At 35.2% G+C, this 25,230-nt stretch overlaps 1 protein-coding gene across 2 annotated transcripts in view; it reads right to left on the bottom strand.

The window, feature by feature from the left end:
- Positions 1-5,609: 5,609 nt before the first annotated feature.
- Positions 5,610-25,230, bottom strand: part of LOC107591489 (pre-B-cell leukemia transcription factor 3-like) — a 43,175-nt gene continuing 23,554 nt past the window's right edge. The window contains exons 3-11 of one of the 2 annotated variants that reach the window (XM_016280644.1): positions 18,675-18,916; positions 17,372-17,562; positions 13,766-13,901; positions 11,090-11,119; positions 9,637-9,802; positions 9,149-9,226; positions 8,494-8,603; positions 8,153-8,242; positions 5,610-6,059 (exon numbers count right to left, since the gene is read on the bottom strand). In XM_016280644.1, the coding sequence (XP_016136130.1) occupies positions 5,967-6,059; positions 8,153-8,242; positions 8,494-8,603; positions 9,149-9,226; positions 9,637-9,802; positions 11,090-11,119; positions 13,766-13,901; positions 17,372-17,562; positions 18,675-18,916 (1,136 nt within the window). In that variant the 3' untranslated portion in view covers positions 5,610-5,966. The remainder of the gene's footprint in view (positions 6,060-8,152; positions 8,243-8,493; positions 8,604-9,148; positions 9,227-9,636; positions 9,803-11,089; positions 11,120-13,765; positions 13,902-17,371; positions 17,563-18,674; positions 18,917-25,230) is intronic. The other variant, XM_016280645.1, reaches the window with a different exon arrangement.

Below are 25,230 nucleotides of genomic sequence, written 5' to 3' on the forward strand. Positions count from 1 at the left end.
TTCAAGTTAAATTTCTCAGGTTCTTCTAGTATTGTCGTTATTGTTATCTTGTGCCGCCCATTATCAAAAAAACAACATTTGAAACCTTTGAAATATGTTATATATTTAAAACTAAATTTAATTTGTGACCATTTCATTTGATTTCAGTTCATTTTTGTTTATATTTTTATTATAATATATTATATACATATATATATATATATTACAATATTTTTAAAAAGTAGTGTACCATTAACCCTAAAACACAATGCAATCAAGTGCAAAATTCAAAATACAGGTAAAACACCTGTTAAAAAAGTCAATGTGGAAAATTCCTCCATATTAATACATTGTGCTCTGTTTTTACAGTTTTTTTTCTTTTTACTTCAGTCAGCAAATGTTTTCATTTAGTTTCCATTTGTTAGCTTACAGTGGCCAACTACTTTTCCAAAGAGCAGCTTAGTTTAATGTTAAATAGTGTTCATAACTCAATTCCTTAATTCCTTCATTTTTCTGCATCAACTGCGATATTCAACAAGAAAAAATCGTTTTTTTTTACTTTTGATTGTGTGGTAAAAGTGTCTCAATAGGACAGGTGGTTGGAAAAACAAGGTAAGCAGAGTCAGTTTTGTTATTATGTTGACTTTGCAAGCTGTGGTTTTGCAATAGCTATCTTCCCCAACACTGCTGTGTAGTAAATTTAGCTCAAATGTAGTCCTCTGGCAAAAGGTTATTTTCCTGCTTGTCAAAACTGATGCACATAATTTCACAAAGGCAACAACTTCAGCTCAATTCACGTCACTCACAGACAAACAAATCTTTTACCCTAAATAGGCTGTTGAATTGCAATTAAGCTGCACAAAAGATCATATGCGGTGGACGTTTCATCAATAGGCAATTCCAGCCTCCTCTGCTGTTTTGATCTCGATAAGCCGCGAGCGCTCGGGAATTTTTCATTGAAACTTCTCATTAATGCAGCGTTTCTTCCTGACCTCTCGTCTTCAGCCCTCAGCCCTTTAACTGACAGCGGAGGGTAAATAAATAATTAAAGGGCATTTTGCCGCTGTCAGTGAGATTGCATATTGCACCGTTGACATTTTGAAAACAAATCTCGGATTCATGAGCTATCACTGTGAGGGATCGGCAGAGGCTATTAGTTCGACTGACAGAAATAGACGTGAGATCGTGAAATATCGTCCTGTAATCTCACTGATTTATGAGCGTGTGTTGCCGCTTCATCGAGAACCACCACAGATTTATTGCCACTCAGGTGGAATTATTAATGAAGCCCCTTTTGCCAAAGCTGACGATGCCGTCTGTGTCTGTGTAGAGGTTTATAGAGATGCTAACTAATCAAACTGAACTCAACACAAGCTTTTCAAATACTTTCGTCTTTGTTTAATCACTTTGTACTTCATTTGTATTCTTTTTAGGTTTTGCAAGCATCGCTAGGCCTATTGCTATTGTTCTTATTTGTCACATTTTATCACAGGGATTTGCACAAACCCCTAATACTAAGTATTAAACTTTGCAGCATAACTATTTCTGAATGAAGTCACGTGGCTAGTTAAGGAGACATGTAGGCTGCTATTTTTACTTTCCCTAAGTGCTTCTGTCTGGCAGATGATGAAAACAGACTTTCTAGCTATAGCTAACAACCTAAGAACAAAGAATTACAGAAAGCACCATTCAGATATTATTCAGTAAGTGTAAAATTCTAGTTTAGTTTATCTGAATGTTGCTTTTGTTTATTCAAATATGCTTCACTCGAATTACCTGTGCATCGACCAGGCCTGCGTCCCAATTCACATACACTATCTCACAGAAGTGAGTACACCCCTCACATTTTTCTAAATATTTTATTATATCTTTTCATGTGACAACACTGAAGAAATTACACTTTGCTACAATGTAAAGTAGTGAGTGTACAGCTTGTATAACAGTGTAAATTTGCTGTCCCCTCAAAATAACTCAACACACAGCCATTAATGTCTAAACTGCTGGCCACAAAAGTGAGTACACCCCTAAGTGAAAATGTCCAAATTGGGCCCAATTAGCCATTTTCTCTCCCCGGTGTCATGTGACTCATTAGTGTTACAAGGTCTCAGGTGTGAATAGGGAGCAGGTGTGTTAAATTTGGTGTTATCGCTCTCACTCTCTCATACTGGTCACTGGAAGTTCAACGTGGCACCTCATGGCAAAGAACTCTCTGAGGATCTGAAAAAAAGAATGTTGCTCTACATAAAGATGGCGTAGGCTATAAGAAAATTGCCAAGACACTGAAACTGAGCTGCAGCATGGTGGCCAAGACCAGACAGCGGTTTAACAGGACAGGTTCCACTCAGAACAGGCCTCGCCATGGTCGACCAAAGAAGTTGAGTGCACATGCTCAGCTTCATATCCAGAGGTTGTGTTTGGGAAATATACGTATGAGTGCTGCCAGCATTGCTGCAGCGGTTGAAGGGGTGGGGGGTCAGCCTGTCGGTGCTCAGACCATACGCCGCACACTGCATCAAATTGATCTGCATGGCTGTCGTCCCAAAAGAAAGCCTTTTCTAAAGATGATGCACAAGAAAGCCCGCAAACAGTTTGCTTGAAGACAAGCAGACTAAGGACATGAGGACACTTGGTCTGATGAGACCAAGGTCAACTTAAGATGGTTCAGATGGTGTCAAGTGTGTGTGGCGGCAACCAGGTGAAGAGTACAAAGACAAGTGTGTCTTGCCTACAGTCAAGCATGGTGGTGGGAGTGTCATGGTCTGGGGCTGCATGAGTGCTGCCGGCACTGGGGAGCTACAGTTCATTGAGGGAACCATGAATGCCAACGTGTACTGTGACATACTGAAGCAGAGCATGATCCCCTCCCTTCGGAGACTGGGCCGCAGGGCAGTATTCCAACATGATAACGACCCCAAACACACCTCTGATGACCACTGCCTTGCTAAAGAAGCTATGGGTAAAGTTGATGGATTGGCCAAGCATGTCTCCAGACCTAAACCCTATTGAGCATCTGTGGGGCATCCTCAAATGGAAGGTGGAGGAGCGCAAGGTCTCTAACATCCACCAGCTCTGTGATGTCGTCATGGAGGAGTGGAAGAGGACTCCAGTGGCAACCTGTGAAGCTCTGGTGAACTCCATGCCCAAGAGGGTTAAGGCAGTGCTGGAAAATAATGATGGCCACACAAAATATTGACACTTTGGGCCCAATTTGGACATTTTCACTTAAGGGTGTACTCACTTTTGTGGCCAGCGGTTTAGACATTAATGGCTGTGTGTTGAGTTATTTTGAGGGGACAGCAAATTTACACTGCTATACAAGCTGTACACTCACTACTTTACATTGTAGCAAAGTGTAATTTCTTCAGTGTTGTCACATGAAAAGATATAATAAAATATTTACAAAAATGTGTACCTCTACAGTGCACTATATATATATATATAAAAAAAACTTTTAAATGTTTTTGAACGAAGGCTGTTTTGCTCTCTCCAAGGCTGTGTTTATTTGATCATAAATACTGTAAAAACAGTCAGATTTTTTAAATATTGTTACAGTTTAAAATGACTGTTTTCTATTTGAATATGACAATGTAAAAATGAACAGCATTTGACAGGTAATGTTTAATAAAATAGATATTAAAAATTATAGCTGATATTAATTCTGGTTCATTTGTCACTGGAAATGCCAAGGATTTGGCTGTTAACATGGTTAGATGACGTAACTACACCATCTTGCTGCCAAAAAGCATCTTTTTCTATTTACGCCATTCAAGGCAAACCAATTGATATTCCTTTAGATGTTTTACCTGATTCTTATCAGATTAGGACAAGAAAAAAAAACATGTTTTAAGGCAAGACATGACATTTTAACAGGTGAATAATATGTTGAATAAAATATCACAATTCTTCACCAGCTGATTAATCACAGAATATTAAGACAATTGTTTTGCATTACAAGTTTTCTGAACTGGTATGTTTAAATACATAAATGAGGCATTATCTAATAAAAAATTCACTGATATGCATACATTTCCAGAACAGAAATCTAAACATTGGATTTTGTTTCTGTTTTCTGTGAGGTGGAAAACACATTGACGTCTGTCTTGTACCATTTCCATCTGAACATTGGATAAAGCCAGATTCAGAATTCTTGTTTTCTTTTGTTAACATATTAGAGTTTAAGAATTTTACAGAAAGGGTTTTTGATATCTCTTTTTATCACTCCGTGATTCAGAAAATGCTGTCAACAGCCAGAAAACATACAATTTCACCAGGTTTTTAGGAATAACATGCTATATAAATCATTGTCAATGATATATTAACAAACCCCTCAGTAAAAACATTCAGAATATTGATAGTAATAAAACTGTAAGTTTAGGTGTATGTAAGTGCTGCTGAAGTGGAGAAAGAAACTCACGGCCTTTAAAGATATTCAATTTCGCCTGTTTTTAGGGGGGAAAATGTTATATAAATCAGCATGAATGACATATTAACAAACCCCTCAGTAAAAATCTTTAGAATATAGACAGGAATAAAACTAAGTTTTGCCTGTTAGTGTTTTGCCTTAAGATTGAGTCTGAAAGTAATTGCTCACAGGGTGATACATATGAACACAAATACATATGAACATCAAACAAAGACAATGGCATTTGCAATGCTTTAACAAGATAGAAAACCTCTGTGACAGTCAGTGTATTGTATTGTGCAACTTACCCATTAAATAAGAATGGGAAAAACGCTAAAAATTAGCATCCAATTAGATGTTGTGCATGAGCCGGTGAGAATTTCAATTCGAAATGTTTATTGAAACACTTTTTTTTGGGCCAGAAACACAAGTATTTCCTTTATCAAAAACTAATAATATTGCATGACATATTCTTCTCAGTTGCTCAGTGTAAATTCTGTTAATACATTTTTTTTTTATATTACAACCTCTCAAAATGGCATTGCAAATTATAAACTACCCAAATGAACTGATGAATATAAAATTAAAGCAAACTTAAAAGGAATCAGTGTAGCCTGTCTTACAGAAAATGAAGAATTCAAATGTATTGAGTAAGAAAAGAATAACATTAAAAAATGCTTTTTTATGTACAGAAACAGTATGTGTGATGATTATGTCTAGTCGCTTATATGGCGTTATCAAATAAAAAATTGGTTTGCATTATCTTCCTGTTAACAGCAATGCTAAGTATGAGATGTTAAATAATAATTAGATAAATTATGTAAGTATTTGTCACGGCAATAGATGAACAAAAGGTCTCAGAAGTAAATTTTCCATGCAATTTCTCCAAAGACATTGAATTTTTAAACCAATCTTGACCTGAAAAAAAAACAAAAACTATTCGGCTCCACAGAAGCATATAAAATCACTTCATACAGTACACATCTTCAACAGTTTGTACATTATTGCCAAAAATCAATTTCTTTATGGACATTATCAATGGCATTTTACTTCTGGAACCCTACATCCACATCTGAATCTAAATATGCATGACTGCAGTGTTGATTTTGTATGTAATCATTTGTTAAAGTCTTGGTAAAACCAAAATGCCAGTGATATTTATGATGAAAATCATTAATGCTCAAGTTAAATTGTTAAAAGTACAATTTAAAAATCAATGTTGTTGATCTGTACGAGAAAAATCGGCTTTAAGAATGAACATACTGTACTGTGCAATAAGACAGTGTTACAAGTAAATTTAAATCATGATATATTTTAAAACCTATTCCAAGATTTTCACAGAGACATTATGACAAAAGCATCCCTTGTTTCAACAATCGTACATGTTGGACATGCTTATTGAGGTATCACCAGTTTTGGAAAGAAAGCTGGTACCGTCAATCCTCTCGGGTTGATTTTTGCAACGTGGTGCTGTTTTGGTCAAAGTAAGCGGTTTTGAGTCCGTTTCATTGTCGCGCTCATCTCTCTGAGTTCTTGTCTGAGATTTTGTTGGGTGCTGTAGGTTGTCCTGTGGGTTAGTTAAAGTTCAGTTAGAGGTATCCGAGTGAACGCTGTTTGCTCCCTCTATAGGAGACGTCACAGAAGATGGAGTGACAGCATCGTGCCAGCCACCATTACCCTGGAAAGAGACACGGAAAAGACCATTTGAGACGTTCAATTAGAGTCAGAATGGAAACATTAGCTGGTATCGATTTTTGAGAGCAAGATCAGATAAGATGCTCTGTTTGTATCCTTTTTATATAAACTGCTGAAACAAAATCCAGCTTAAACCAGTCTGGTCTGGTTAGGCTGGTCTGTTCATATGGTTTTAGAAGCTTTTTGGACATTTGTCAGCTGGGAAACCCCCTTAAACCAGGCAAAGCCAGCAAATCATCATATGCTGGATTAAGCCGTTTTTTTTTTGTTTGTCTTTGTATTTGTTTGTTTTTCCAGGGTGAAAATGGCTTCTTTTAGTTGTGGAAATAAATTAGATACATATTAATTCCATTTAATTTTTCTTCAGGTTACTTGTGTGTTAACATTCAGGTCATATTTGTTATTTCTAACTCAACGCAGCATAATCAACTATTATTAATTAGTTTACATATCCTGGTTGGAAAGAGTCCACTAGAACATTAGTTAGATTTCTACACTGAAAATGTGGGTTGCAAACAGAATACACAGCAAATGTCAAATTCTTAACTAGTATTTTGGTCTTATTTTATTTTTATTATTATTTTGTCTGGCTGACAGATTTTTTTTTGCTCTGTTTATATCAATTTTATCTAAACTTTTGTTTGCCATGCTAAAACAAAATCCAGCTTAAACCATCCTGGTCTGCTTTTTGGACACATAAATGGTTGGGCAGGGAAATCATTATAAACCAGGTAAGACCAGCAAATAATCATTTGCTGGATTAAGCTTTTCGTTTTTGTTTGTTTGTTTTTACAAGGCCAAAAAGATGTCTAATCTTACTAATTCAAAATTTAAATTTTCGTCATAATTATCTGGCTAACCATAAATTAATTAACATTATTTAACACACCCTTGAAAGAGTCAACTAGCTAGATTTTTACAATGAAAATGTGGAGTGAAAATAGTATACACTGCAAAAAGTGTCTTATTTTAAGACATTTTTATTATTTTTTATTAGTAATTTATTTTTCTGCACTGGATTGGTCTGCACTTGTTTTAGTTGTTTATACTTAAAACAAGTAAAAAAAAAAAATTTGCCAAAACTGCCAGACAATCATATTAACAAGTCTCCAATTAACAATTCGAAAACAAGTCTAAAAAACAAATGCAGTATTATGTACATTTATCTAATTTTTAGATATATTTTAACTGGAAAACAACACATATTCAAAAAAACTGGTTCAGAAATCATTGTTTTTAAAGTGTGGCTAACATTATGTGACGGTTGTGTAAATGTCAAGATTAAATGTTAGTAAGTATCCATGACATCTGAAGCTATTCGCACTGCCCTTTACTTCTCTTTGTGATATGATTGTTTTCAGTATTAGAGAGTCGACATGGCTGCCTCAGTGGATAAATGAACCTTTAGCGCTGTGACTCCAGATCGACTCCATTATAAAGCGCGTCTTATCAGACCTCATCTGGGAAGACGCTATTCACATCTGTACAAAGCTGCAGGCAATTCCAGTTTCATATTTTATTATAGTGATAAGGAAATGGACTGCAAATTCTCTCATAGAGAGAGAGAGAGAGAGAGCGTGGTTCAATAAGAAGGCAGATATATACTGCCAAGAGCTGTGCATGTCGCTGTGTTATTAGATGCATTTTGGAAAATGGAAAATGGAACGCATTTGCTTTCTATCCCAGCAAACAGCCCTGTGTGCATGTGTGAATATTAATATGAATCCATACGTTTATATCTTTGCCTTTTCACAGAAGCGCATCACCTCTCGCAGACTTAATCTCAGCTGTCGTCTTTGTCGGCTCATGGAGCGACGGTTTGATCATACAACGTCTGTCTGAATGACCCCAGGAGACCTGCTGCGAAGAGATTATTCCTTCCCACCACATGAGACGGCATGTGTGTGTGTGTATTACATATGTGCATCAGTAATATTCTGACTCTAATGCACTTTTGCACCAGGAGCTTTTAGTTTGGATTTGAGTCTGTTTGACGTCAGAATTTAGTTGAAAGCGTCCAAGCATTCTCATCTGCGATTCTGGCTAAAATTATTATTTTTTCTCTGTCAAACTCACGTTCAAGCCATGCGGGCTGTAAAGCGGGTTTCCCCGCAGACCGTCGCTGTAACCCAACGACTGACCGATGGCGTGACGTATGGAGTCTCCCTGCAGAGAGAAAGACAAGAGATTCAGCATAAGAGAGTCATGAACCACTGTACACCATTAAAACCATATTTAATCAGAAATAAGAATATGTAAGAATATTTCACAGTATTACTGTTTTTACTGTATTTTGGATCAAACAAATGCAGCCTTGGTGAGCAGAAGAGACGTCTTTCAAAAAAATATAATTATTTGATCTATTGTGATTGTTTATATATTTTGTATATCTATATTTTGGCTGGTGTGTGTGATACCTGTGTCTGTCCTGTGTTGGGGACGTGGGCCGGCTGGTAGGATCCGTTCAGACCAGACATGCTCATAAACATGTCTCCTGAACCCGGCAAACTATACGAACCTGAAGAACCTGAAGAGACACGGAGAGAAACAGAAACAGTGAGTCTGTGAAGATGATCAGTGACGTTAGGTCTAAGAAAAGCTGCATTATTTGTTTGCAGATGCCACTTGCTTTGATATTTTTATCTGTGATGTCAAGGAATTCTGCCTGTTAAAATAATTATCCAAATGTTCTTTTGGGCCACTGTATACGCACATACATAAACACACAAAGCTGAACAGTGAGGGAGAGTTGAATGGGAAGAACAGCACACAGAGAGAGGAAGTTCACGGGAATTCTAACAAATCATCACAGGAAGTGTACAAGTCCAGGGCTATTATAGCTCATGAAAACTAAAACCACACACACAAAAAAAAATTTATAATAATAATAAATAAAATAAATAAAAACTTTATAGACATATTTAAAAAAGAAAAAGAATAAAAATGACAAAAACACAACAAAATTACTCAATTAAAGTGAAAATAGAAAACAGACTAAAAAATAATTAAAAATATGAATAAAACTATCATAGTATCTCAAATGACACTAAAACATTAAACACCATAACATACCAGTGAACATGTTGTTTAACAGATTATTTTTATCTTCTGCCACATCCAACTGAAAGTCTTCATCTTTCATCTGAAAGCCTGTAGAGAAAATCACAGTACTGAACTCTTTTAAACTCTTTAATGACTTCTTTCAAAAATGCATGTTCATGACCAAATAATCACACTAGCTCAGCTCTGCAATAAAAGAGACCGGGGCTAGTTGTCACACTTTCTATTCTTTTGTCTACATTTCCACTAGTAAACATGATACAGTTAATTTAACACCCCTATATGTCCCCTATAGCAGGACATGTTGTCACAACGGGTTACTTAGGTCATTTCCCTGATGATGACTGGCTATTAATTTAAGAATGATAACTGTTTTGGGCGACAAACATTGATATTTGAAACCAGTGCTGAAGAAAACTATTGGACTCAAAACATCATAGTTGTTGAGATATAGCCTTTGTGACAACTAGCCCCGGTGGTCTCGTTCATAGTGTGTGTACCAGAGCTGGGCGTTGCGGGCGAGTTGGTCTGGCTGTTCTGTACAGCGGCCGCCACGGCCTGAGTCGCCGTCACTGCCGTCTTCGCTGCGTACAGATTCGCCTCTTCCTGGAATTTACCGATGTTCTTCTTATAGCGAATACGTTTATTACCAAACCAGTTCGAAACCTGAGAGAGAGAGGCAAATGAGGGAAATATTATAAAAATATGATATTATACTTCATAAAATATTATTATGAATTATATATTTTTACCCAAAAATCTAAAGAATTTTTTTTTATAAAGATAATTAAGTCTCTCGAAGGACCAATAATACTTTTGTATTGCAGCATTCTTTTATTTAAATTAATCACATTTTCCCCCCACAATGAAAAATAAATAGACAGAGGCTAATGTGGATGAATTTCATTAGGAAATATTATAAAAATATTATAATGTACATTTTAAAATATTATAAAAAAAATTTCACCTAAAAACCTAAATAAATATATGATATATTTGCATAAAGATAATTTTTATTTTAATTAATCCCATTTTCCCCCATAATGAAAAAGTAAGAGGGTGAGGCAAATGTGGTTGAATCTCATGAGAAAATATTATAAAAAATATTATAATATACATTATAAAATGTTATAAAAATATTTTTACCCCAAAATCAAAAAAAGAAATTACATTTTGCATGAAGAGAAAGATACCTCTTTAACGAGTTGGACCTTTACCATTTTTGTATTGTGGCATTATTTTATTTAAAATTAACTACATTTCCCCTTCCCTAATGAGAACGAAAGAGAGAAATTATAGAAATATTATAATATGCATCATAAAATATTATATCCGTTTTTTACCTCAATGAATTTTGACATTATTTTAATTCATCACACCCTCTCATATTGGAAAAAAAAACTTTTATATAATTCATAAAGTCCAATGAAATATGAGCTGCAAGCCAAACGTTCATGGCTTGTTGGAAAAATGCATGCATTTTTATGTTTCACAGCGACTGTTATTCTCACACATTTGTAAGACATTGTAAATGAACCAACCTTTTGCAAAAGAACATTAACGTTGCTACAAACCCAGACATATTAAAATTACATCCACCCCGAGCAATGACTCCTTCATAAAATATCTCCAAACAGGCCTTAAACTGCCAATGGGAGGCGGAATAGTTCAAGAAGCGCTATAAAAACTGATGTCATAATCTCAGGATCCAATAAAAGACAGCCGGAAGACACCATCCAAGTGCAGGAAAGCATGTAACTCTCAGTAGCGGTGAGGAAATGTATGCATGGTTGGCTGAGTGTGTGTGTCTTATGGCCATAAAGACTAATTCCAGCTGCTGGATAAATGACTATATGATGCATCGACTGTTGTTCAGCACACAGAGACACGGCTGCCACTGCAACCAACATCGACAGACAACACAGCGGACGGACGAATGCTTTAGTGACATACCTGTGACACAGTGATGGTGCTTCCCTTCCCCTGAGGGCACAAAAAGAAGGGGCTTTTTTACAGTAACGACTTCGTGTACACACCCACCCGTTACACAAACATAAAACAGGCTGATTATTCATAATGTGTGTCCATCTCAGTCGAGCGCAACAGTCCGTTCTGGAAGTAAAAATGCCCTTCAGAGAGATTTTTTTTGTGGACTTTTCATGAGTTTCCATGAGCTCTGAGGTTGTTATTGATTCTGCATTGGGGAAAAAAATTAAATAATAATATATATATATATATATATATATAAATGAAATGTTATGCATAAATAAGTTAAACTAAGTGAAAATGAAATATGTTTAAGTTGAAGTACTAAAATTACTGAAATAAAAATAGAATATATTGTTTTTAAACAAACTAATAAAAAAGACAAAAGCCAATAACAAAATTACTTAAAAAAAACTAAAAAGTATAAAAGAAAATAATAATAAATAATCATAATAAAAACTACTTTAAACCAAAATTTATGTAAAAATAAGTGAAAAATATTTAGAATTAAAAATTTTTTGAAATGACAAGCATATCAAAGAACTAAAACTTTAACTAAAATTAAAATGAAAACTGAAAATATCAAACTAAAAACTAATTCAAACTGAAAACTAAAAAAAATATTTAAATGAAAAAGAAAAAAAGAAAAATGACAAAAGCACATAAATAACTAAACATTAAACAAAAAAAAGCTAATTCAAAACACTAAGAAAATACTATAATAGTATATAAATAATGTTAAAATAAAACTGTCTACCAGTCTCATGCAACTAATGTACAGTTCATTTTATGTGTCAATTAGCGGTGGATTTTATCAGAAAAATTTGACTTTATGATTTGAATTATCTGACCAAAAGTAATGACTACTAATTAGTTCAATAAACAGAGAATATACAATTCTGCACACAGATATCTAATAGTTTACTTGCGACTAATGTTAACTTGCTCAGGGGTGTGCGGACTCAGGCTGAGACTAACTAGGTACCTACTTAATGTTAGTTAATATGGAAAATTGTAGCATTGGAGCATGAAAGACTGTAGTTGTGTTAAAGGGGTCATATGATGTTGCTAAAAAGAACATTATTTTGTGTATTTGGTGTAAGGAAATGTGTTTATGTGGTTTAAGGTTAAAAAAACACATTATTTTCCACATACTGTACATTATTGTTTCTCCTCTAGCCCCGTCTTTCTGAAATGCGTAGATTTTTACAAAGCTCATCGGTCTGAAAAGCGAGCTGTGCTGTGATTGGCCAGCTATCCAGTGCGTTGTGATTGGCCGAATACCTGAAGCGTGTGACGGAAATGTTACGCCCCTTACCATACTGTGATGCCGTCTCCCGGCATGGCGAGAAAAAAACATTAAAACCCATTACAAACGAGGCATTTGTTGCATCCAGTGGGGACATAATTACTGATTATAATGACTTATACTGTCTTTTTACGCGTTGCGTTGCGTATCGCGCAGCGTAAACATAAAACCGTGTCTGCATTTCTGATTGGAGAAACGACAAACAACAAGCGCTACTCGCGTTTGAATCGTCAGTAGCAAATTCTTTAAATATAAAAAACGTACTTACAGGCTATGAGTCAGAAGCGCCAGACTGTCCTTGCAAAGTTGGAACTGCCCCACTTTATAGAACAGCCTTTGAGCACAGACCCATTGTATGCAACTCTGCACGTTCAGGAAGCAGTCTTCCATAAAATGCGTCACACAGCGTCACACATGGAGGGCTTGAGTGAGCAGAGGCGGGTGGCCTTGAGAACGGCGCGGCCGGTGGATTCGACGAAGGAGCGTCCGGCAGGCGTGCGGCAACCACATGTGACGACCCCGAGCTGGACTCCGCTTCGTCCACGGTGAAAGCCGATCCGGTGATCCACAGCGCGAAGTTGAAGTATTTCCTCAGCGACCAGCACGGATCAGCTCCAGGCATGACGAAGCAGATATCGTTGCGTGAACATTTGTGCGTCGTTATGCAAATCTTCCCACATAGTGAGGTAGATATGTGGGGGCGTGTTAGAATGAGCCATTTTAGGTAGGCGTGGTTGACTCTTAACTTTTATAAAGAATATCTCTTTGGATTTGAGACTTTAATCTTTGCAACTTTACAGATCTTATTTATGCACCAAGAGCTTGTAACACTCCAAAGATAAAGGAAAAATTTAAATCGCATCACATGACCCCTTTAACAACCAACTGAACTGATTCAGTTGTTTGCAATTCTTTATGGTGGTAGCTCTTTAATTCCCGCAAAAGTAAATTTTTGCACATTTTTACACAAAACCAGACCTTTTGTCATTCGATTTTCACACATGGTTTTGCAAAACAAATCTTGCGATGTTGTGAGCCTTCTACTAAACTCGATTTGAGCTTTATTGAGAAACTTTCTGAAAGAAAATCAATGGGAAAAATACTTCCAGGATCCATGCGGCAGAAAACTGGGCGCTCACTGTTGCGTTTTAAATCACTTCGCACACACTCATGTTGAGATGTTACTGTTACTGAGCCAAATTCTCTGCACCTTCACAGTGTCACAGACCACCTTTAACAAATTTGTTAGTTATTTTGCTCAGATTGTGAATAAAGTCTCCTTGTTTGACTGCTGAAGGCTCGTGTGCGCAGTATCGTCCGAGATCTGGACTGACCTGTGACACAGTGATGGCACACTTCTTGGCCAGCTCCTCTTTGGCCTCCTCGCTGGGATACGGGTTACTGAGGTGAGAGTAGAAATACTCGTTCAGAATCTCTGTCGCCTGCTTGCTGAAGTTGCGCCTTTTCCTCCTGGAGAAAGAGGAATCATGAGGACTGATAGATCCTCAACCATTTCAATATCTTGACATACTATTAAAGGTTATTATAGGTGAAGTGTGTATTTCCACAAGCAACATCACTGCAAAAAATGGCTTTCTTCCTCTGTATTTTTGTCTGATTTTCCAATACAAATATCTAAATATCTTAAATCAATATACAAGTACTTGATGAGCAAAATGACAAAAGATATTGAGTCTAGCTTTAAAAAAAACAAACATCAAAATTAAGTTAAGTGTATGGTTAAAACGAGAAAAACATCTGCCAACGGGGTCAGAAAAATATTCTTGTTTTCCCTTTGAATTAAGTTTATTTTTCTGACCCCCCTGGCAGATAATTTTCCTGTTTTATGCATAAACTCATTTAACCCTTTACTTAATTTGATCATAGGCCTCAGCTTTTGAGGGAAAAAAACATTATTTGCGAATAATTTTGGCAATGTTCACTCAAAAACTGAGTAGCATAAGCTTAGACCGATGAAGGCTACGGTCAATCAGATCCAAAAACAAATACAAAACCTGCATGTGCTAACTGAAAGAAAAAAAAATTGAATCCAATATTTGGTAAAAATATAGCATGATGACAGATTTATAAGCATTTTTTTAGGCTAGGCATTTCTTACTGAGAACACCACAGGTGTAACAAAGACATAAGATAAAAATGCATGCATTAAAATATGAATAAAAACTACAATAGTATATAAATAATACTGAACACCTTTTCAATTTAAATGAGGTGTATTAAAGATTCCACCGTATTCACATAATGAAACATATACTGGCAAAATGCAAGCATTAAATGTTATGCAAGATAAAAAATCTTAAAAAAAATCTAAAACCAAAATAAAAACATAAATAGTAATATAAAAATAAAACTGACAAAATCAAATAACAAAATTACTAAATAAAACAAAACAGAATTATTAGCCCAGATAATATAATTAGCCCAGAAAAAAAACACACCAAAAAGATTTATCAAATTAACTAGCATTTTCAGGAAAAAGAAAATATTTTCTGGCTCAAAATGACTGAAACACAACATTAAGGTAAAAAATGTTTAGATATCTGTACTAGAAAACAAACAAAATGGTCAAGTAAAAAAATTTACAAATTGTTTTCATTGGTTTATCTGATCAGCATGATCCAACGATCCCCTGCTGGTAGATGCAATAACTATACCACAACACATAAAGTATCAATTATTGCATCTATATATTATTGGGTATATATTATAGGTGAGACAACTATTAGGTTGTATCCAATAAACAGTCCCTGATGTGGCATAAAAGCTTATTTTTAGGCCACTTGTTTGCTTAAAACAATGAGACTAGATTAAATCTGACTTTAGAAGCCAATCTCTCACTCTTTCTTTATGATGTCAACACTGAGCCCACCAATCGCTGTCTGCTTCATTTGCATTCCATCAGCTGAATAACTTTCTGATGAGCAGATTTGTGCATAATTTACTCTTTGATTTAAGTAACTCGTGCCCTTGCAAGCCAACCGGCACTAATTGGCAAATTTCCTTCTGCCAGTTTAAGAAAAGCACTCACAAGACCTTAAAATATTACCACATCACCCACTCGTTCACACACGCCTCGCTCTCAGCACACCCAATACACTCAGAAACAAACCCACACTCGCAAAAACACCTACATGTGTAAAAACACGGACTCACCATCAATAACAATTAGTCTTTATTAACAAATGCTGTTTTATCTAAAGCTAGTTGCATATGAACGTGTTTTTGGTGCAAAACAACTGAGCCACAGAAGTTGCAAACTTGTAGATTTTTTTCTCTTTCCCACAAACAACACAACAGTTACACCTTCTCGAATCCTTCACTGCAGGTGCACAAATCCTATTGTACGAATCACAAATCAAGAAACTCGTACGCTCTCATGTTTTGCTACTATTGTTGCAGTGTGTTATTAGTAGGACAGTCTCTCTGGGGATCATTTAAGCTCTCAAAATGATGTTTGAAGTCACTAAACAGTTTTGAGCTTTGTATTTTAGAGCAGAAACATGGAGCTTATTCACTAACCACTTGCAATCCAACTTAACCAAGCATTATCTATGCAAAATCTATGTATATGAGGTGTATTATATAGATTGCACCTTATTCACAAAAGCAAACACATTTACAGGAAAAATGCATGCATTAAATGTTATGCAAGATATTTCAGGAAAAAAAAAAACTAAAACTGAAACAAAATAATCCTAAATAGTCATATAAAAAAGAGAAAACTGACAAAAGCATACAACAAAATTACTACAAATTAAACTAAACTGAAAATCATGGGGGGGGGGGGGGGGGAAAAAAAAAAAAAAAAAAAAAAAAAAACAAAAAAAAAAAAAAAATAAAAAACCACACATACCAAGCATGAATATGACCCCTTAAGCTATTCAATAGTTATTCAAAATACATTCACAATAAATAAGGCATGATGGTTAAACATGTGGGTAAAAAAAAAAATTAAACCTAAATAGTAATATAAAAATGTGAAAACTGACAAAAGCACATAACAAAATTACTAAAAAAAAACTAAATTGAAAATATAAAAAATAGGCTAATTAAGAACATTAATAAAAACTATAAATCAAGCGTAGCATTAATTCTGGCAGGTCACGCTAGTCAAGCTCGCATCAGCTGACTCTCAGCTGATCCCCATCAACCTATGGGAATACGACACCTATCTAAGCATTCATATACAAGGTCCCGCAGTAGTATCAGCAGTTTTCGCATTGCTCAATAGCTAATTACCCTCCCCCATCCCCAGCTCCTCCTCTGTCAGTCGGGATTCAGCCTTCTGATTCTCCTTTGAATCAGACTAATTCTAAAATGTGTACATAACATTATTGAACTTTAACGATATCTGCATACATTTATGTTGGTTCTGTTCTGTTTACCCTGGGGGGTTATCGCTGCTCTCCCTGCTCTCATCCATGCTAGGCTGCATGGATGCGCAGGGAGTTCTTGCCCAGAACGGAACCATACCGCTAATCCAAACTGTATGCTAATTGTCAATTATCTTTGACGATAGTGGTCCTGAACTAATAATATATAAGTAATACTAAATACCATTTCTATTCAAATGAGGTGTATTATAGATTGCACCTTATTCAAGGAAGCACATATACTTTCAAAATGCATGCATTAAATGTTTTGATAAAAAAAAAACTAAAACTGAAATAAAAATAAATTAATCCTGTAATTAAAAACAGCAGAAAACTGACAAAAGCATATAACAAAATTAATAAACGTTAAACTGCAAATATTAAAATAAACGCTCATTCAACATATTAATAGCATGTAATACTATATAAGTTATATACTTAAAAATTCTAAACATAAATACTGGCAAGATGCAGGCAATACATGTTATGCAAGAGGTTTTGGATAGCATAGTCTGCCAAATGCATGACTGTGAATGTGTTTCTGACCTGGCGTCGAGGAAGCGGGACCTGAGGATCATGACGGCCTCGCAGGTGCTCTGCTTGAGCTGCATCTGGATGGAGCTGAATTTGCGGTGGATGATGTTGACCATGCGCTCGATCTCTTTGGGTGAGATGGGCCGCGTGCGAGACTGTTCCCTCAACAGGTTCATCACATGGGTAGTGAACTCATTGCACGCCTGTGGACCAATCAAATTACTCATAACTGATCATGCAAAGTCATTAACTAAAATTGACAGTACTAAAACATTTTTGGTAACTGAAATTAAGCTGAAAATTAAAATAGAAATATTCAATGAAAAACTTTGTAAGAAAATTAGAAATGCTGCATTTGCAACTAACTGAAACGTTTAAGTTGAATCACTAAAATGATTATCTGGAAATAAAATAAATGAATAAATAAATTAAATGTTATGTATTGTTTTGAATTAATTGTCTTGCTGTATGATAGTTTTCTATTTCTTGTAAAGCGACCTTGTAAAGTTCTTTAAAGTTACTATATAAATAAAAATTATTATTATTATTAAACCTAAATATAATGTTAAAAAAGAGAAAACAAATGCACATAACAAAATTACTAAAAATCAAACTAAACTGAAAATATAAAAATAAATGCTAATTCAAAGTGAAATTTAAATAATAATAGAATTTAAATAATATTAAAATTACACTACTCAATATGTGTATTTATGTGTTTTCAGTACACAAAATAATTTACTAACTTTGTGAAAAATGACAAAAAAGTGATAAGTAGCAAAATTACTAAAAATGAACTAAAACTAAAGCTATTAAAACATTTTTGTTATTTGAAATAAAGATGAAATAAAATAAAATCTAAATATTAGATGAAAAACTTTAACTAAATGAAAATGAGAAATGTTGCACCAAAATCACTATCTGTTAAAAAAAAGAAATAATAATAAAAAAATAAACCTACATAGTAATATTAAAAAAGCAGCAAAAAAGAAAAAAAGACAAGAGGACATAAAAAGTAATCTAAATTGAAAATTAAAATTAAAAGCTCATTCAAAATAAAAATTATAACCTATAATTATATATAAATAATACTAAAATAACACTACTCATTATGTATGTTTTCAATACATGAAATAAGTAACTATCTTAGCTATGTTTTTCCCAGGTACTTCAGATGTGTAGTGTAATTTTTCCAGTAACAAGCTACTTTTCAAAGCTGCAGTGCCAAGATGTCTGATTGATTTTAGTGATACTCATTTTTCTGATACAGCCGTATATTCCTGATGGATTGCGGGTTGTTCACAGGTGTACAGACCTGCTCGTATTTCTCCAGCTCGGTGTGGTAGATCTGTCTGATCTGGCTGAGTTTGGCTCTGTAGTCCGAGTGCTCAATGGCGTTATCAGCTCCCACTCCCACTGCTGCTGTTGCCGCAGCAACCGCTGCTGCCCCGCCCCCTTTCTCCGGTCCGGACACACCCTCTGCCAGCAGCATGTTATCCAGACGCATGAGCTGAGGATCCGAAGGATCTTCATCCTGACTGCCTCGGATACTGAGACCTGACACAACACAAACAGGAAAACAGGCCATTTAAATATAGATATGCAACAGACAAGAACTACATCTTAATATTCGGTTTGAAAAGGCTTGAAAAGGTTCATATACAGTATATATTCATTTGAAGTGGATCAAAAACGTTTGATCAAAGTTGTCCTAAAACCAAAACAATACCCGTTCTTGTCTTTGATGAAACTTCGATGAAAGGTTTTGCTGAAAGGCTTTGTTTATATAATACACACATATATTATATAAACAATTTTTTTTATTTTGGATGCGATTAATTGCGATTAATCATTGCTCAGCACTAATATATATATGGAATATATATATTATATATATATGGGGTGGAACGGTTCAACTTACTCACGGTTCGGTTTGTATCACGGTTTTAGAGTCACGGTTTCGGTATTAAAACTATACTGTCAAATAAAAATAAAGAAAATAAGAATAATCTATCTAACTTGTTACAAAAGCTATTCAATCAAGAGCATTGAGTGATTTCTTTGTTGTTGCTGTTTGATTAATATTAAGAATGTGCTGTCACTTTAAGAGAATGCACTGATCCAGTGCTGTTATAGGATACTTACCAAGACGGGCATTTTGACATAATTTTTGTGTGAATTTGTCCATTTAAACACAATACTTCAGAGAGAGCTTAATATTTGTGCGAGTTCTGAGGCGCGGGTTTACGCGCTTCGGATGAGTACACGCACAAATCTTCTCACTGCGCATGCGAGCTCACGTCCTCTGGCCCTTAAAGGGTTAGTTCACCCAAAAATTAAAATTAGGCTGCTTTTTACTCACCCCTGAGGCATTCTAGTATATGACTTTCTTCTTTCAGACGAATCCAGCCGGAGTTATATTAAAAATTGTCTTTGATCTTTCAAGCTCTATCATTGCAGTCAGTGGGTGTTGCATTGCTTCAGTCCAAAAGAAGTTAAATAAAAAGCACCCATGCATAAAAAAAGTGTCTCACACACACACACACACACACATATATATATATATATATATATATATACAGTCAGTAAGATTTTCAGCAAACCAACAAAGCTGCATATATTTGCATTTTTACAGTGCATTATTAAAATGCAATACAGCATTTTTTACAGTAAACTTTTCATTAAAAAAAAATCCTGAAAAAGACAAAGCATGCTTGCTGAATAAAAAAAGTATATTTGAATAATAATATTTATAGAATTAGAATGTCAGTATGAACTGGGTAAAGATTTAAAATGTCTTCTTATGTGTTTCACCAAAACAATTCCAGCACACTGGTTTGGAACAACATGAGGGTGAGTAAATGATGTTGAAATCCTATTTTTACAGGGGGGGAAAAAAGCATTCAGTTTAACTAGATATAAAAATGCAGAAATAAGATGAGCAATGTAGAAAATGTATTATGCCAAGAAAAAAAGGTGCGAGGAAGAGCTGGTGTAAAAACACATTCAGACATGCAAAGACAATTTCTTGAACACCTGGACCTCCCAAAGCAGGTTTCAGATAGCCGGTTATTTCTTCTTATCACTCCACAGTGAACAAGCGACTAGACAGGCCCACCGCAGAACTGCAAGCCCCTCACGTCCTCCATTAACACACGGCGCAGCACTAGTCTGCTATGACACGCTGTTTATCAGAGGTCGAGGTGTGTTTGTGCCAGCGCGGCTACAAGAGAATGATTGACAGTGGCAGGTCACTTCACTGAGGTGGGTGGAATAAAAGCGCCGTGAGCTGTTAAGATATGCTTCAGCGGCCTCCTTTAAAGGGGTCATATGATGTTGCTAAAAAGAACATTATGTTGTGTATTTGGTGTAATGCAATGTTTATGCAGTTTAAGGTTCATAAAACACATTATTTTCCACATAATGTACATTATTGTTGCTCCTCTATGCCCCGCCTTTCTGAAACGCGTAAATTTTTACAAAGTTCATCGTTCTGAAAAGCAAGGTGTATGCTGATTGGCCAGCTATCCAGTGCGTTGTGACTGGCCGAATACCTCAAGCGTGTGACGGAAATGTTACGCCCCTTAACATACTGTGATGCCGTGTCCCGGCGCGACAAGACAAAAACAATAAAACCCATTATAAACGAGGCATTTGTTGCATCCAGTGGGGACATAATTACTGATTATAATGACTTATACTGTCTTTTTACGCGTTGCGTTGCGTATCGCGCTGCGTAAACATAAAACCATTTCTGGAGAAACGACAAACAACAAGTGCTACTCTACACTGCTCAAAACTCACGTTTGAATCATCAGTGGCAAATTCTTTAAATATAAAAGTACTTACAGGCTGTGAGTCAGAAGCGCCAGACTGTCCTTGCAAAGTTGGAACTGCCCCACTTTATAGAAACAGACACCGGCATTGTAGGCTACTCTCACAGGAAACAGTCCTCATCCGCCGCAAAATGTGCTGCTGCACACATCTGAATATTTGGGTTGAAGTGTTCTGGAACAGTGTTGTAAATACAACTTAACCACTGATTTCTAGTTGTGTCCTCTTTTGGAAGACCAAACAAAGTAGTTTCGCTTTCACAACGAAACACACGGCAACAACGATACTACAGCGAGAATCAAAGTTACGCCTTCTTTCTTTGCGTGAACATTTGAGCGGCGTTATGCAAATCTTCCCACATAGTGATGTAGACATGTGGGGGCGTGTCAAGATAACATTTAAAGCAAAGCAGACAAAGGCAAACAACCGCAAGATGGAAGGAGTGAATATGAGAGAAAACATGAACATATGAACATTTGCTCTGCTCTGCTCTTAATCTCATTTCCGTTACATTTCGTTCCTTTTCTTTGGTGTCACTTTCATTTTTAATGGCAACAAAATAGTAAAGGTAGCCACATTCCCAATTCAGACCTCAGGCACAGAAATGCTAATTCAGCACAGAGCACATCTCATGAAATGCATCTCTCAGACAGAGGCTCTTAGTTTAAGCAGACATCTAATTAGTTAACGGTGACTGAATGGGATCGACAGAGAGGTGCATGTATATAGATAGAAGAATGTATTCATGACTGTAGTCGTGTTTGAATTATTCCATATATTTACATTTACATTTAGTAATTTAGCAGACGCTTTTATCCAAAGCGATTTACAAATGAGGACAATGGAAACAATCAGAATCAACAAAAGAGCAATGATACGCAAGTGCTATAAGTCTCAGTTAGCTTAATGTAGTACACATAGCAAGGTTTTTTTTAAATGATATAATAAATAGAAAGAAAACAGATAGAATAAGCTAGTGTTAGAGGCCTTTTTTGCTTTTGAAAAAGACATATAAGATATATGTCCATAGAAAACAGCTACTGTGGCGATATCATGGTTTAGTGATTATAGTATATCAGATGAAGAGATGTGCTGTCACTTTACAAATAATCAGAATTAAACATTTTCACCTTGTCAATGATAAATTGGGCAATATATTGAACCCAATTTATATATACAGTATATATATATATATATACTTAAAAAAATATTCCAATTCCAAATTATATAATACTTTTTAATCCTAAATACACACACACACATATTAATATTTATATATAATATAAATCATATATAAATATGAATATATATATATACTGTATATATATATATATATATGTGTGTGTGTGTGTGTGTGTGTGTGTGTGTGTATACTTGTACCAAATGCCTCCACAAGGATAGTAAAACCTGACATTTTTTACATTACATTTACACAAGGGAAAAAAATATTAAAAATAGTAAATGATGTTTATCTGAAAGTGTAACAATGCAAACAGGTTTTCTGTAAGGGCTAGGTTTAGGGTTAGGGGATAGAAAATAACGTTTGGTCAGAATAAAAGTAATAGAAGTCTATGGAAAGTCCCCACAAACGTGTGTGTGTGTGTGTGATGTATGTATATGTAAAACAAACTGGAAATTAAGCAGCAATTTTAAAAGCACACTCAACTCTACTTTAAATACAGTGTTACCAGTGTTATCAAACATAAAAACAATAGAGGTTGCTATGGTCCTGATCCTGTGTTTGCCTGTGTAACTAGATGCTGATGACAGACTGAGGTCTGATTGTGAGTAAACAGCTGTGTGCTGCTGAAGCGGCTGCCAATTGAACTTCTCCACCTGACACCTCACATCAGGCTCTCCACACAGGCTAATACTGTTTGTTTGGAGAAAACACAGATTTCTGTGCATGAGGACTGTACAATGATGCACGTATTATACATGTATGTATGCTTTTTGATTGTTTTAAAAAAAGGCATACTTTATTTTAGTGTCTTATTTAGGTTAATTAGACTTGATTGTCAAATCTAGAACCATATTTTATTATATATTATTACAATTTGGTACCAATCCTAAAAGGATCCATGTAAACAGCAAATAAGCTCCTACAAGATAAACTGAAAATCGAATTTGTTTAGAATTAAGGGTTTTATTAAGGGTTCCCTTTTAATTGGTTCTACATTTTTTAGATCTAATTAGAAATACATTAGCAGTCTTACAGGATTTTGAAAATGCCAATTTTGTACTTATTTACTTTTGATTTAATTAGGTGTAGGATATTATTTAAAGTGTATTTATATATATATATATATATATATATAAGAAAATATTGAATCCAAGATTATGTATTACATTTTAAAGGCTTTTTTCTCTGTGGTTGTTGCAGATTTTTCATGAACAAGCACCATTTTCTTCAAAAATTTTAATCATCTAGCCTTTTGTACTGAAAAAACTGCACAAGAAAACTTTTTCTTGAATCACGCCATATTAAAATGCTGTATATGAGGAGATGAATGGCAGGTTTTGGGCCTGTGGTGTGTTTTTATCAGAGGATTGCTGTAAATTAGGCAAGTCTGGTTAAAACCTCAGCTACCCTGGGAGAGATCTTACAGAATAAATCCCTGACCCCCATTACCTCACGCAACCTTTGTGATGTTTATGTCCTTTTGCAGGATCTACTGAATGCTGGAAGCTCCGACGGGTCACATGAGTTCAAGCACAAGTGCATTAATCTGGATTAGTCAAACAAAGACTTCCGATAGTCATCTTTAATCACTCTTGGAAGTTGCCTGGGCATGTTTTTCAGGGGCCGTTTGCACAACAACATTTTCAGCCAAAAACGTGAAAATTTTTATGTGTTTTGATTGTTTGTTTACACAACAATGGCATTTTGGGGACTGAAAACGCATATTTTTGAAAACGGGTTTCAAAGTGGACGTTTTTGAAAACGGCACCGTTGTCGTTTCCGTGTAAACTAGGGATGGGCGTATTGATCCGAAGTATCGATATATCGATACTGACGCGAGTATCGAAAGTATCGATACTCAAACAAAAAATATCGATACTAAGGTGCGTTTTATTTACCAGTGGTTTTGTTTATTTAACAAAAATAATAATAATAATGCGTACAATATGCATTGAATTGGATGAATAACCTTTGTTAGCGAGTAATTGTGTAGGATATAACTATTTTCTTGCTCATCTGAACACACACAAATGTTGCAAGACAGAACCAATCAATCACAGAGAGCGTTCACTCACTTCTGAGTGCATTCAAACAGGGCTGCGTTTCCCAAAAGTATCATAAGAAAGCATTAAAGCTTTTGGGAATGGCAGCCCTGAACAATGCTTATCAGAGGACACACAAAAAAACCCATAAATGTTTGAGTTATTTCACAATAAACAAATTGAAATTGTAGCCTACATAGTTTGTGCAATTACAATTATTTAAATTGAACGTTGAAAGATAATATTGATCATGTTCTATTCTGTAATGTTAATAGAAATCATACACTGTCAGTATAAAAAGGTTGCATCTTATGCATGCAACAGCTATTCACTGGCAGTCCCTAATGGCAGTACAAAATATTGCACTAAATCAAAAGTTCAAATGTTACAAATAAGTTAGAATATTAATGTTGTAATACTGGTAGCACTAATATAAAAATGTGATGATATATGTTACAAAAAAGTATGTTACAAATTTTGAAATACGTTGATGGTTGTATTTTTTGGTATTTGATCTCAGTATTCCTATCAATGTTGTATAAGGGTTTTTTATGCATAATAGTAACCCTAGAATGTGATTAACAGTTTAAAATAGCTGGGCTAAGATATATAACAATTTTTAAGACTGCAGAAATATGTTAATTCAGTAAACACATTATCCCACCGGTTACAATTGTGACTGACCATAAAATTCACACACTTTTCCAAAAAAATAAAAAAGAATAATTGATTATTTCAAAGGGTTACTAATGACACATCATTTGGATATTTTCATGTCTGGGAAAAATTTGGGATTAAACGGGTTAAAATGC

The sequence above is a fragment of the Sinocyclocheilus grahami genome, unplaced genomic scaffold (assembly GCF_001515645.1).
Source record: "Sinocyclocheilus grahami isolate Dianchi unplaced genomic scaffold, SAMN03320097.WGS_v1.1 scaffold142.1, whole genome shotgun sequence".
Classification (NCBI taxonomy): Eukaryota; Metazoa; Chordata; class Actinopteri; order Cypriniformes; family Cyprinidae; genus Sinocyclocheilus; species Sinocyclocheilus grahami.